Source organism: Hyperolius riggenbachi, chromosome 3 (assembly GCF_040937935.1).
Source record: "Hyperolius riggenbachi isolate aHypRig1 chromosome 3, aHypRig1.pri, whole genome shotgun sequence".
NCBI classification, from domain to species: domain Eukaryota; kingdom Metazoa; phylum Chordata; class Amphibia; order Anura; family Hyperoliidae; genus Hyperolius; species Hyperolius riggenbachi.
The window spans coordinates 39,275,583-39,290,145 of NC_090648.1; the positions used below are offsets into that span (position 1 = coordinate 39,275,583).

General features: G+C 42.5%; 1 protein-coding gene across 2 annotated transcripts in view; it reads left to right on the forward strand.

Moving 5' to 3' along the window:
• Positions 1–12,649, forward strand: part of LOC137562551 (uncharacterized) — a 44,925-nt gene extending 32,276 nt beyond the window's left edge. Inside the window, exons 3-5 of one of the 2 annotated variants that reach the window (XM_068274003.1) lie at positions 2,400–2,741; positions 5,764–6,132; positions 12,411–12,649. In XM_068274003.1, coding sequence (XP_068130104.1) covers positions 2,400–2,741; positions 5,764–6,132; positions 12,411–12,550 — 851 coding nt within the window. In that variant the 3' untranslated portion in view covers positions 12,551–12,649. The remainder of the gene's footprint in view (positions 1–2,399; positions 2,742–5,763; positions 6,133–12,410) is intronic. The other variant, XM_068274004.1, reaches the window with a different exon arrangement.
• The last annotated feature ends 1,914 nt before the right edge of the window (positions 12,650–14,563 follow it).

Below are 14,563 nucleotides of genomic sequence, written 5' to 3' on the forward strand. Positions count from 1 at the left end.
GTCCTTAAGAATGGTCTGGATGAGTGTAGGGTAGTTTTGTTTATATAGTGTGGAATATGTAGGTGTGAGGTTTATTCCTAAGTATTTGAGGGCGTGTATTTTCCATCTATAAGGGTAGTGAGCTTTAAGGGAGGACAGTAGGGTGGGGGGTATTTTGATAGGGAGAGCTTCTGTCTTATCTTGGTTTAATTTGAAACCTGAGAGGGATTCATATTCTTTTATGGTGGAGTGCAATGTCGGGAGAGAGATAAGGGGTTGTGTGATTGTGAGCAGGACATCATCCGCAAATAAAGATATCTTTTGATCATGTTTGCCTTGTCGAACCCCATGTATATTCGGGTTCAGTCTAATAGCTGAGGCTAGAGGTTCGATGCTTATGGTGAACAATAAGGGGGAAAGGGGACATCCCTGGCGAGTGCCATTTTGTATTCGTAAGGGTTGTGTAGGGGCAAAAGGAAGCTTAATGGAAGTGGATGGTGTGGAGTATAAATACTTAAGTAAAGAGAGGAAGGGCCCTTTGAAGCCTTGATGTTCTAGTACTCGGAATAGATAGGGCCAGGATAGTCTGTCGAAGGCCTTCTCTGCATCCAAACTCAGGAGCAGAGAAGGCCTGCCACTCTGACTCATAAGTGAGATAAGATTTATTGCTTTCCTGGTGTTATCCCCAGCTTGGCGTCCTAGGATAAAACCTACTTGGTCATTATTAATAAGCGTGGTTAGAATAGGGTTAAGACGATTGGCCATGACTTTTGTTATAATTTTCAGGTCTGAGTTTAGGAGAGAAATAGGTCGGTAACTTTGAGGGAGTTGAGGGTCCTTCCCTTCCTTGGGTATTACTGTGAGTAAGGAAGCTAGCATGGATGAGGGGGGAGAGTCTCCTTGGAGTATTTTGTTTGCCACGGGTGGCATGATTTTTACCTACTGTAGCACTTTTTATTTTTTAACTGGAATTGGTAAAAACTGAGAAATAATACAGTTTTTTCATTTTTCATTCATTCATTTTTTCCCTCTTTTTCCCATTTAAATGCATAGAAAACAACGTTTTTTTGGAGAAAAAATACCCGCCAATGAAAGTCTAGTTTGTCTTGGGAAAAAAAAAACGATATAGAGAACATTTATGTGTCGTGAGTAGGGATAAAGTTATGGCTGATTAAATAGGGACATAGCTAAGATGTCAAAATTGCTCTGGACCATAAGGGGAAAACAAGGTCTGGTTGCGAAGTGGTTAAACAAATACAGTATAGGTAACAACCCTGCCCCTAAAAGAGGCTTGTAAATGATGTGGGGTGTGGGGGGGGGGGGGGTAGCCACAGTGATGTTGTGCATGCTCTGGTACCACAATGCATGCTGGGTGATGTATTACACTCATGTGATTACATCTCCCAGTCAGGAGCCAAAATCACATGAATGGACTACATCTCCCAGCACCCACTGCGGTGGTCAGGGACATGTGACATCACCGCGGCTAATTCAGTATGCGGTAAAGCAACACAAGGACAGAAAAGATGGTGGCCCCCATATAGAGAAAAGAGAGCAGCCCTCCATAGGTAAATAAATGTTCTATGTCTACCCCCACCCCACAGCGCACAGTTTTTTAGGTTGAGGTTCGTTTTATATATTTGTTGAATTTGTTGTTCTGGCCTCTTTAAATAATATTTTGGGCTATATCCAATTCCGAGTGTACATACGTTTCTTATCATCTGGCATTACTCAGCTGTTACTGGCAAATTAAATTGCTTGCTTCACCTGGACAATGTGAGTGAGCAGAGCCTTATTTGGGTGAAAATATAAGGGGGAGGAGGTTTCCCACTGATGTGTTAGGATAATTGCTGGTATAGTAACGAACAGTGTTTGCTCGTTAGATGGGTTTTTAAAGTTTTATTGGACACCACAAACAAACAATGCATTTCTCGGGATTTATCAGGTTAATAATACAGTGTCTTAGTGATCACAGCAATTAGATCAGCGTGTCTGGCTAATTGCTCTATTCTGTCCTAAAAGCCTGCAGAGGCTGCTTTGGCCAGGACGACAGCAGTGCGCAAGTGCTAGGCCCGGCGGTGCACGTCATTGATTGTGACTTGAAGTGTACATGTACAGATCACTCCCATCTTTGGGAGCGCCACCAGGTCTACCGCTTCCGTGCTGTTGATGACCTGTCCACCCCAAAAGTAGCTCTTGCTGGTTTTTAGGAAAGAACAGAGGGGGACAGAGGTCAATGGGAGGAGCGATGCACCCCCCACCTCTTCTCGGTCTTACATTCGTAGTCATCTTGGGCATCTTTAAACAGTTCCATACATCTGCATCAACTCAAAATTAGTTTTATTGCATTGATCCTCTCTACTGAGGAAATTATAGTTTGAGTATACTTTTATCGATTTTACTCTTTTCTCTTCATAAAGATGGGGTGTCGGTTACTCAGCTGGATGAAGTGATAGGTGTTCCTGGTGAAGAGGTCCTCATCCCGTGTCATTACCCTGAGGAGGACTCTGGCCCTGCACAGGAAGTCACCTGGTATATTCCAGACACGCCTCATACATGTGATGACCATACAAGAATACTTCATACGTGGAAACATGCAGATGTTGTGAATAACCGTTTCTCATTGGTCAATTTCCCGCAAGATATTTCACTTCGAATACATAAACTGAAAACGTTTGATTATCTATATTACTGCTGTGAGGTCAATACTACCAAAAGTGGAAGATTACTAAGTGAACAAATCACAATGGTGATCATTGGAGGTACAAAGTCAGCTCATTTTCTGTTCCTAAGTTAAGCAATTTATCCTGTTCAGTGAAACATGTTGCAGTTACGTAGCATACGAGTTGATCTGAATAAAGAAGGAGGATGGATGAAAAGAGAGCAGGAAGTAGATGATTCAGGATGGGGCGGGGCCATGACAGGCAGCTCTTCCACCCAGTGCAATTGGTCATTTTCCTGACAAAGCTCACCAAGCGGTTTCTGCAGGCCATGTGTATGTGCACCACTAAAGGTGGCCCCAAAATAGTACATGTCCACCCATTCTGCCCACAAGATAGTCCCCCTTCTGATTGAAATCTGATCGGAGAGGAATTTATACCTGCCATGCACTGCCTGTATGATATTCAATAGATGTCCGCATAAAATCTATTGAATAACTATTGAACCACCGTATTGCCCTGTTCCGTTCAGTGCAATGCTATGGGCCATCAATCTCCTGCCACCACTCCCAGTGAACAAAACTACCAGGAATTATCGGGAAAATGTATAAGCATATGGACACCTTTAGATGAAATGTTAGGCCTCATTTTACAGATTGCCCAGCAAGCTCATGGTGAACCAGAACTCCTAGGAGAGTGTAGGGGGCTAACAGTCTCCTAGCAGCAATCGCCGCTGGGAGACTGATGACGGAGCGGAGCTCCATCATTCAAGTGGAGATACATGCACTTCGGCGCGCACGATCTCCTGCAAAACACGCCCCCAGGACTTAACGCCAATTGGCGTTCCTGGGGGATCCACTGCGTTCACACCAATTAGCATGAGGCAGTCCTCTTTAAATTTTATAGGAAGATAGTTCAGATATGCATGTATATAACCACATAGAGGCCTGACATAGAAACTTCGTTTGCGAGCATAATTCATTCCAAAGCACTCTTATATCAAAGCAAATTTCCTCATAAGAAATAATAGAAACCCAGTTGATTAATTTCACAATCCAAAAACCTTTATAGTAAATAGTATAAAATGAAAATGTACACAAGACTATAACTAACAGAATCCAATGGACAAACCCAAAATCTATTGCCTACTGTAAGTGACAGCAACATAGGAGAAAAGTAATTTATGGCTCATTTTACTCAGGAAAAAACGTACTTCTTATTTGTCTGTTTGCATATATTTTAAATTTTACAATTTTTCGCCATAGTGCCCCTTTAACAGGGAACTTATCCAGTGACATTTACTTTTGAGGATTTCATGGAAATGTGACATTTTACAGTCTCTGCACTCAGATTAAAGCGGAACTGAAGGATCTTTTTTTAATACAATGTGATAATATGGGTATGTACCTTTAATGATGACATACCTCTGTGCGCCCTATGGAGCTCTTTATGTGTTCTCTCCATCCCGAGATTCTGCCGGTAAACAGCATCGACTTATAAGTCGATGCTAAAATCAGGCAGACGAGTCAGTTTTCCTCTCCCTGCAAAATGGTTTACTTCCCCTCAGGCCAGGTCCCCACCCTTTCTCCGCCCCACTCCACGCTCGTTCCTTCAGCGCAGCGTGAGCGCTGATATGACACATGAACGAGGAGGAGACAGGCCTCTGTACATTCCTTCCTTCTGATCCCCCAGCGTTAGGCAATACATCCACCCTGCCTCCACTCTGCATTCCCTCTGATCCCCCAGCCAGCGTTAGGCTGTAAATCCCCCGTCCCTCTGCTGTGCATTCCTTCTGATCCCCCAGCCAGCGTTAGGCTGTAAATCCCCCGTCCCTCCACTGATCTCCCCCCTATTGTGGGCAGTGTCCCTGGCAGCGCTGTGAATAGGGCAGGGGGTGTTTTACTCACGGAGGCTCTTTCCAGCGATGACAGAGTATTCTTCTCTGCATGCAGCTCTGGGCTATTGTATACAGTCAGCCGCGTGTACTGTTTACAATAGCCCAGAGCTGCATGCAGAGAAGAATACTCTGTCATCACTGGAAAGAGCCTCCGTGAGTAAATCACCCCCTGCCCTATTCACAGCGCTGCCAGGGACACTGCCCACAATAGGGGGGAGATCAGTGGAGGGACGGGGGATTTACAGCCTAACGCTGGCTGGGGGATCAGAGGGAATGCAGAGTGGAGGGAGGGTGGATGTATTGCCTAACGCTGGGGAATCAGAAGGAATGAATGTACAGTGCAGGGAGCAGTAACCCGGAAGTTATCAGGCACTGCGACCATCTTGGCTGAAACCAGGAAATGAATAAAAATTACAAAATACAGTGATTGCAGCAGCGGGGAGCGGCAAAAATCATACAGAAAGATAGAGTTTATAATTTAGAATCTACTGGTATGTTTATTTTTATTTTTTTTTTCTATATTGCAGTTCCGCTTTAAAGAGACACTGAAGCGAAAAAAAATATATGATATAATGAATTGGTTGTGTACTATGAATAATTACTAGAAGATTAGCAGCAAAGAAAATATTCTCATACTTTTATTTTTAGGTATATAGTGTTTTTTCTAGCATTGCATCATTCTATAATATGTGCAGATTACACAACACTCAGCATTCAAAATGATTCTTTCAGAGCAGTCTGTGAACTAATGACCTCTCCTCTGGCAGAGAAAAAGTAAATAGTCCAGGAACAGTTGAGATAATAAAAGTCAGATAACAGCCCTCTCCACGACTAAGTTAGTCGGAGAGCTTAATGGCTTGTTTGCATAGAGATAACAACTGGAGTTTCTCAACTCTTCCTGTACTGGAAACAATTACACTGATGCATCTGATCTTAATGTTTTATTTCTTAGCTGTACTACACATACAAATCATAATATCATCATTTTTTTTTTTCGCTTCAGTGTCTCTTTAAGTACAATTAAGTACAATCCTGCAGCTCCGAAGGGAGAAGAGTTATCGTCTCAGTTGTGATGACGTGACGCACATATATTTTTTCAATGCTTGTATATCAAGTCACAATTTCACAAAAATATTTGCTTGTATTTCAAAGCGCTCTCAATCCAAGTTACTTTCCACCCAAGGTTATACTGTACTTGTAAAATGCTTCCATTGCTTTGTTTTTCAGGCTATACATCCTTATCAGTCTCTGTTTATCAGCATGCTGAGACAACAGTTCAAGAAGGAGGTTCAGTAACCCTAAACTGCTCCTACACCATAGATGACCCAATTACAGAGAGTGAAGTTGTGCGGGTCAGTGTGTACTGGAGGGTAGGCAATGAAACTGGACCATATGCCTACCACCCCCACCAGGAAATGGTTCATCCCAACTACAAGGAGAGAGCAACTATAACGGGAACATTGGACCTCTTTATAGAAGATGTGCAGATGGCTGATAACAGCTCCTTCTACTGCATTGTGGTGATAAAGCTGTGTATAGGTAATGGATTTGCAGATGATATTCAGTATGGGAATGGCACCAAACTAAGAGTCCAAGGTAAAATAAACCTAAGGTCTTATTTTAGTTGTATAAATACTTCAGAGGGCAATATAATAGCTTGGCAGATGAGCTTTTTGTCCCTAGGCCTTCTCAAAGGACTAGAGGACATGATCTGCGAATGGAGGAAAAACGTTTTTAGCTTTTTTATTGAGGAAAGGGTTCTTTACAGTAAGAGTGATTAAGATGTGGAATGCATTGCCACAGGAAGTCGTTATGGCAAACTCTATACCTGCATTTAAAGGGGGCTTAGATGCTTCCCTTGCGTTGAAAGACATCCATGGCTACAATTACTAGGTAATGCCTAATGATGTTGATCCAGGGATTTTATCTGATTGCCATCTGGAGTCGGGACGGAATTTTTCCCTTTAGGGGCTAATTGGATCATGCCTTGTAAGAGTTTTTTCATCTTCCTTTGGATCAACAGGGATATGTGAGGGAGCAGGCTGGTGTTGTACTTTATACTGGTTGAACTCGATGGACGTATGTCTTTTTTCAACCAAAATAACGATGTAACTATGTAACTATGTAAATATATTACTGCATTTACCTTAAAGCACCTGTTTATAAAAAAATATAAAAGTAACCTCCCCATAAGGAAGATTTGTGATAAAGTGTGCCGGTGGGTGGGGGCAAGGGGGTTGAGGTGATAGGAACCATAACTATGGGTGTTGCACCTGAAGCCCACTGTCTGTATGGGATTTTCTATGTTCCCCGGGGAACAACCACAGCAACCACATTTTGAAGCTACTGTGGTGGAGTCACATGCTTCAGACCACCGCACTGCAGGCCAGGAGATGTAGTTCATTGATGTAGTCATATCAACAGAACCTCCTCATAAGAGAGATTTATAATAAAGTGTGTCGTTGGGTGGGACAAGGGGGTTGAGGTGATAAGCAGGCACCTTACCTACGGGGCTTCTCCTCTGGCCCACCGTCTGTGTATGGGATTTGCCATATTTCCCAGGGAGCAACCACAGTTTGAAGCCATCGACGGACTACATCTCCCAGCATGCATTGCGGTGGCCATGAGCTTGCTCCACCATCAGAAGCATGAAGCTAAGGTTGCTCCCTGAAGAAAAAAAATGAACCTTATACAAGTAGAATCTATGATCAGCTAACTGCGGTGCCTACATGTTCATCTATGGGAGTTAAAATGTGATGAAACAGTTAAACGCTGGGAAGCCCAAAAGGATCCCAAACGCTTTTCTGCTCACCAGCAAAAAAGCTTTTGACTTTGCCTGAGCAAGATGCCACCGTTGCTAGTTTAAACACCCATCTCAACCAGCCCTACATTCTGCCTGCAGGCAGATATCGCTATGCTACCCAAATCAGAGGTTGAGTCCCTATTTCCCCAAAGTTCAGTGCTACATCGTTATTGATCATAGATATAAAGCTCTTATAGAAAATCCTGGCAACAAGGGTTAACTTGTTCATACCTACTATTATAAACAAAGACCAAGTTGGTAGTGTTCTGGGGAGACAGGCCTCAAAGGCGGTCTTTAGAGAAATTCAAGTTATTGAAACATTACGTAACTGTGAGGAAACGCGGAAAGCCGCCGCGTGTGCCAAGAGCTAGGCGGCTGACTCCGCGTCCTATGCGGCGGTTTTCTCGCGTCTGGGTGTGTGGTGGAACGCAGAAAAGCCGCCGCATGTCCTGACAGCAAAGCGGCTGTTTGCATGCAGCAGCATGTGCTTGGTGTGGCTGGGTCTGTTAGTGCACTTAGGCAGATGGAGAGCTATGCTCGCGCGGGCCTGAATTCAGGACCTTTATACCTGCAGAGGAAGTGTCAGCTGTTCAGGAAGGTCAGCTGATTCCTGCAGGACTCATGATTGGCTGAATGGTTCGGGCGGGGCAGCAGAGTCCAGCAACTATATATTCTGCTGCTTAGTCAGTTGCTGGTTGCCTGTCGTTGCAATCACATACGTAGGAGCACGCAGACCCTTAGTCAGATCCGAAAGTGTGCCGGGACCAGCTGGAGCTGTAATCCTACACTTAGCTAGATTCTCTTGATAGTCTAAAGTACTAGTTTGATTGTGATTATCTGTTTTGACTTTCTGCCTGTCTGACTACACTGCCTCTGTCTTCTGATCCTGTATTCGCTGGGCACCTGCGCCCCAGGGCCTTCCCGACCCTGAGAACTATCTCTATCACTAGGAGATAGTTCATGCCTTGTATGTGCTGGGCACCTGCTTCACAGGGCCAGCTCTGTATTCGCTGGGCACCTGCTTCACAGGGCCAGCTCTGTATGTGCTGGGCACCTGCTTCACAGGGCCAGCTCTGTATTCGCTGGGCACCTGCTTCACAGGGCCAGCTCTGTATTTGCTGGGCACCTGCTCCATAGGGCCAGCTCTGTATGTGCTGGGCACCTGCCCCACAGGGCCAGCTCTGTATTTACTGGGCACCTGCTCCATAGGGCCAGCTCTGTATTTGCTGGGCACCTGCTTCACAGGGCTAGCTCTGTATCTGCTGGGCACCTGCTCACAGGGCCAGCTCTGTATTTGCTGGGCACCTGCTCCATAGGGCCAGCTCTGTATTTGCTGGGCACCTGCTCCACAGGGCCAGCTCTGTATTTACTGCCCCAGGGCCCATCTTGAATTCATTGGGAACCTGCTCCTCAGATTCCCCAAGCTTGTTACTATTCTTCTGTATTCTGATCTTGTACCTTGTCATTCTGATACCCTGTTGCCGGACCTCGGCTCGCTCTTAGACTCTGCATCTGACTCCTGATTCTGTACCCCGATATTTCTGATACCCTGTTGCCGAACCCTGCTTGTTTATTAGTCTCCGCCTCTGCGTTCTGAATCTGTACTGTATTTGTCCGTGTGTTACGACCTGGCTTGCCTGACTTCGAAAACTGACCTTACTGTTAGAGGCAGTTCCCAGATCTGTTAGTGACACTCTCTCCTAGGTGTCACTCACGTTCTGTCCTTCCTACGCTCCGCCTGACTCCTCCCCCGGGAGAGTCCAGGCCTTCGGAAGGAATCTGTATTGCTGCAGTACTTCATACTGTACGGCACTTGTTTCTGAGGCTTAGTCCTCAAGGTATTACTGTTGCACCAAGCACTTACACTACTCAGGTGTTCAGAGGTTAGCGTTATATCGGATTATCGGTGATACTGCAGATCATCGATAATCGGGTATATTCTGCATTCTCGGTGATACTGCAGTTCACCGGTAATCAGACCCTCTCTCTGCTACACCGATCGTGACAGTAACAGGAAGACCGCGGGGCTGTGCTTAACTTAAGATATAAATAGGACCTCGTCTGTCATCCAGCAATATTAACTATGAGTCCTAGACAGATGTGGATTTGAGGTCTTATTTCCAGCATCGGCGCAGATTTTACATTCAATTCCCTCAGCCCAGGTTCATTTTGCTGAATTTACCTCTCTTCCCTTTGACATTTTTCAAAGCACTAGCCAAGGTTGTTTACTTTTTCCCTTCCCTTAATTTTAGTTATGGAGCCTCTGGCCAGTGCTTTCAGATGTATCAGTGGCATTGAATTAGCAGGTGTACACAACAAACTTAGGAATGCTCATTCGGATTCCGCGGAAATCGGTAATGCAAGTGCGGTAGGCGGATTTCCGCCGGAAATCACGGAAATTTCTGTCGATTTTAACATCGATTTTCTCAAAAACTATAAGGTCTTTTTTGAAAACTTTTTTTGCATCTTGTTCACAAGATTCAGTTTAATAAACCCTGAAAATGTGGTGTTTGTAGGACTTACGGGGGCTTTGCTATTAACCGCTAAATTCGCCGAATTTTTACTGTAATGTAAAATGCAGAAAATCTGCATCTGCCAATTTTGTGCATTTTACATTACAGTAAAAATCCGCCAACTTTAGCGGTTAATAGCAAAGCCCCCGTAAATCCTAGAAACACCAAATTTTCAAGGTTTATTAAACAGAATCTTGTGAACAAGATGCGATGAAAAGTTTTCAAAAAGACCTTATAGTTTTTGAGAAAATCGATGTTAAATTCGGGCAGAATTTCCGCGATTTCCGGCGGAAATTTCGCATTGGAATGCGAAAAAGTTTCTGTACCGTGTTAGCCAAACAAGTTATATAGGTAGAAAAAAAACAATGTTTTGTAAAAAAATAATACCTTTTAATGGCTAACTAATAGAGTTAAATGATGCAAGCTTTCTGGGATCTAGTCCCCTTCTTCAGGCATACTTCCAGATGTAAGCTGAAGTAAAACACGGATGCAGATAAATGGTAAACACGAAGATGACAGTTGTGCTAGTTACTGTTTATCCGTTAGGTGTCAGGTGATCAGCAGGCTTGAGCCAGTGAGTTAGTGCAACCATACATGATGTAACTTCAAAAATGATCAATCAAGAAAAATTTCTGAGTACAAATTTATGAAAATGTTCAAGACATTAACAGAAGGTTTAAATTGTGGAACAGGATTCATGACGCCTTATGTAACATGATTGATTTGGCTTCATGATCTTCAGAAACCTGCTGGATTTCATGTATGGTTGCACTAACTCACTGGCTCCAGCCTGCTGATCACCTGACACCTAACGGATAAATAGCAACCAACACAACTGTCATCTTTGTGTTTACCATTTATCTGCATCAGTGTTTTACTTCAGCTTACATCTGGAAATATGCCTGAAGAAGGGGACTAGATCCCAGAAAGCTTGCATCATTTAACTCTATTAGTTAGCCATTAAAAGGTATTGTTTTTTACAAAACATTGGTTTTTTTTCTACCTATATAGCATTGGAATGTGGAAATTGGTAGCCGAAAGCGGAATCGGTAATTGGCAATGGCGGAATGCGGATTTACCGCGGAATTGGAAATTGGCATTTCCGACCATCCCTAAACAAACTAAATCTTTTAATGGATTACCTATTTCTAACTGATCAGCAGTGCAATTGATGGACACCTTGAACCAATTCTTGATGGTCTCGGGCCTATGTAAAAATATAAAAAAAAGTACTCAGTGTCAATCTAGTTTGACAAGTGTCAACAAAGCTAAACGTTTACTCTGCACTTTTCAATAAAAGGTTTGATGAAACACCAAAGAAGCTTCCCAAATGTTATCTTTGTAGCAGCAAAATAGACTATTGTTAAGGTGTGAAAAACACAGTTTTGCCCATATGCAATTCATTTTTTTTCTCCTGAGTCTTCTCCTAGTAGATATTTTTTAATATTCTCTTTAAAGAGAACCCGAGGTGTGTTTAAAGAATGTTATCTGCATACAGAGTCTGGATCTGCCTATACAGCCCAGCCTCTGTTGCTATCCCAAACCCCACTAAGGTCCCCCTGCACTCTGCAATCCCTCATAAATCACAGCCATGCTGTGAGGCTGTGTTTACATCTGTAGTGTCAGTCTCAGCTGCTCCCCCGCCTCCTGCATAGCTCCGGTCCCTGCCCCCGTCCCTTCCCTCCAATCAGCAGGGAGGGAAGGAATGCAGGCGGGGACTGGAGTTCTGCAGGAGGCGGGGAGAGCAGCAGACTGACACTATAGAGATAAACACAGCCAGCTCTGACAAGCTGTTTGTCAGCAGCGTGGCTGTGATTTATGAGGGATTGCAGAGTGCAGGGGGACCTTAGGGGGGTTTGGGATAGCAACAGATGCTGGGCTGTATAGGCAGATCCAGCCTCTGTATGCAGATAATATTCTTCAAACCCACCTCGGGTTCTCTTTAAAATAATTTGTCATCACTTTGCAAATGAAAAAGTACCAAAAAGCAGGTGAAAAAGTACTCATGAACCATCAGAACCATAAAGCCCAGGTAGATAAAGTATGGGTTTGTGGTATCGCTTGGAGGCAATGGGGTATGGGTAAGAAGGGGGGGGGGGGTCCCGGGGTTCTAGGCAACTGATAAACTTTCTACACTTTCCTGCTTGCTTGCCATCTCTCTCACTTTTTTCTTCTGTTTCTGTCCTTCCTTTGTTCTAATTCTCTTTCAATATGGAGCTCTAAAGTTGGACTTGCAGAATGCAGAACAGCAAAGACATCAGCATTCATCTGGACTTCTTAACTAGACAATGTTCACTGAGTATCCGAACACTGCCACCGAGGGGAGTGTTCATGGCACATTACTAAATGCTTGGAATTTGATTTGTGATGCAAAGTATTCTTGTGCTAATGTTGCGTGATTTTCACTTTTTTGCTCTTGTTAAAAAAATTTTTTTTTCTTAAAATAAAAAAATCAAGAATTTTGATTTGTCGCATTTATTTGATTAATTGATTACTATTTCATACCTAGGGTAAGAATAGATAAATGTTATACTTATTTTTGGTTTTTGATTTTACAGATCTACATATGAAGTCACAGATGAGTTCTGCGGAAGTAATATTGGCAGCCTCCGTTGCATCCATATTCCTTATCGTCCTCATAGCTGCCGCACTGCTTGTGTGCTACATACAGTACAAAGGACAAGAAAAGCCCGTATGACAATAGATCCGAGTGGATGAAGAATCGCTAAAACCCAACTGCTCAAAATGTTTCATTTCTGTTTCACATTTAATGGAAAGGAGTTATGACCTCTTCTAAGTTTGTATTGCTCCGTGGTTCTTTATTTAAGGGAATTTCCACTATCTTCTATCCTTGGTATTGAAGTAAATATGCACAAAAGGGATGAAGAAAAAATACAGAACTAAAAACCTACCCTACTCAGGTCTGGGTTTTCTGGCAACACCAGGAATCATGAGAAAAAACACATAGACCCTGGGACTAGAAGGGTAAAGAGAGACAGACGTCAGTAAAAGACAAAGACAAGGACAGCATTGTGGTTAAATACTTACCACATTTGCTTTGCTTTGCAACTTTTTCTCCTGGGAGGTCATTTTACATCTTCATCCATCTTTCATTTCCCTCCGTACGTTTCTCCATTAATCTCCAGATATCAACCCTCCCGGAAAACCTTCACTCCTCCCCAAGACCAACCTGTGTTCTCCGGCTTGGTCACCTCAACTCTCTCTTGCATCGAGGACTTCTCACAAGTGCCACCTCTCCTTTGGAACTCTCTCCTAAAGCCTGTCCATCATGCTCCAAGCCTGTACATTTTCAAACATCCCTTCAAGACATACTTATTAAGACAGGCTTATAATGTGTCATCCACTTATCACTGCCTTATCCACTAACCCCTTTGTCTCCCCCCCTAACATCTATACCTCACTACTCTCTAGATTGGAAGCCCACAAGGGCAGGGACCTCCTCCTACTTTTTACTATTTCTGTTGTATTATTGATATTTTCAAACTCCACCTCAGTTGTAGGTACGTGTATGTTTGCTGCTGGATGTCCTCATTGTACAGTGTTGAAATACCCATGTATTTATGCTCCTCACTATTGTATGTTTTTGTACTACATACTGCACTATGGAAGATGTTAATGCTATTTAAATAAAAAATAATAATCATTTTCTCCTAACTATAAGTACTGAAACATACCGTAGGTAAAAAAGTACTGCCAAAACTATTCTGAATATGTTCTGGCTTGCTGGTGAAATAAAAGGCATTTTACTGACAAGTTGTGAAAATACCCCCTAGAAAAACACAGAAGAAAGGCCTATGGGTCATATTCAATTCACTTTTTCTCCTGAGTTTTCTCCCAGGAGATATTTTTTTCATTTTCAATTTAGAATAACTTTTCAGCACATTGCCATGGAAAAGTACCAAAAAGTAAGTGAAAAGTAATATCAAACTTATTTTGATTATGTATTTATTTATTTATGCATTTGTTTGTTCGTTTGTTTATTTTGTTTGCTGGTAATTTAAAAGGCATTTTATTGACAAGGTTGAAAATATCCCCTAGGAGAAAAGAGAAAACTCAGGAGAAAAAGTTAATTGCATATGGGTCTATGGCCCATATGCAATTCCCTTTTTCTCCATAGTTTTCTCCTAGGTGATATTTTTAAACTTGTCAATAAAATGCCTTTTAAGCCACCAGAAAGCAAGAAAATACTCAAAATAAATTTGATAGTACTTATTCACCTACGTTATGGTACTTTTTTAGTTGAAAAGTGCTGGAAAGTTATTTAAAAGTGAAGATAAAAGTTATCTCCTAGGAGAAAGTGCAGGTGAAAAAGAGAATTGCATATGGGCCCTTGTCATAAAATGTATTTCAAACCATCAGCAAGCAAGAAAATACTCCAAATAATTTTGATAGTACTTTCTCACCAACTTTTAGGTCCTTTTTTCAATTGTTAAATGCTTAAAAATTATTTTAAAGAGAATATAAAAATGATCTCCTAGGAGATAATGCAGGAGAAAAAGTTAATTGCATATGGGTCCATGGGCCATATGCAATTCACTTTATCACCTGAGTTTTCACCTAGGAGATCATTTTTCACCTTCTATTTAAAATAACTTTCCAGCACTTTTCAACTAAAAAAGTACCAAAAAGTAAATGAAAGAGTACTACCAAAATTATTTTGGGTATTTGCTTGCTTTCTGGTAGCTTAAAA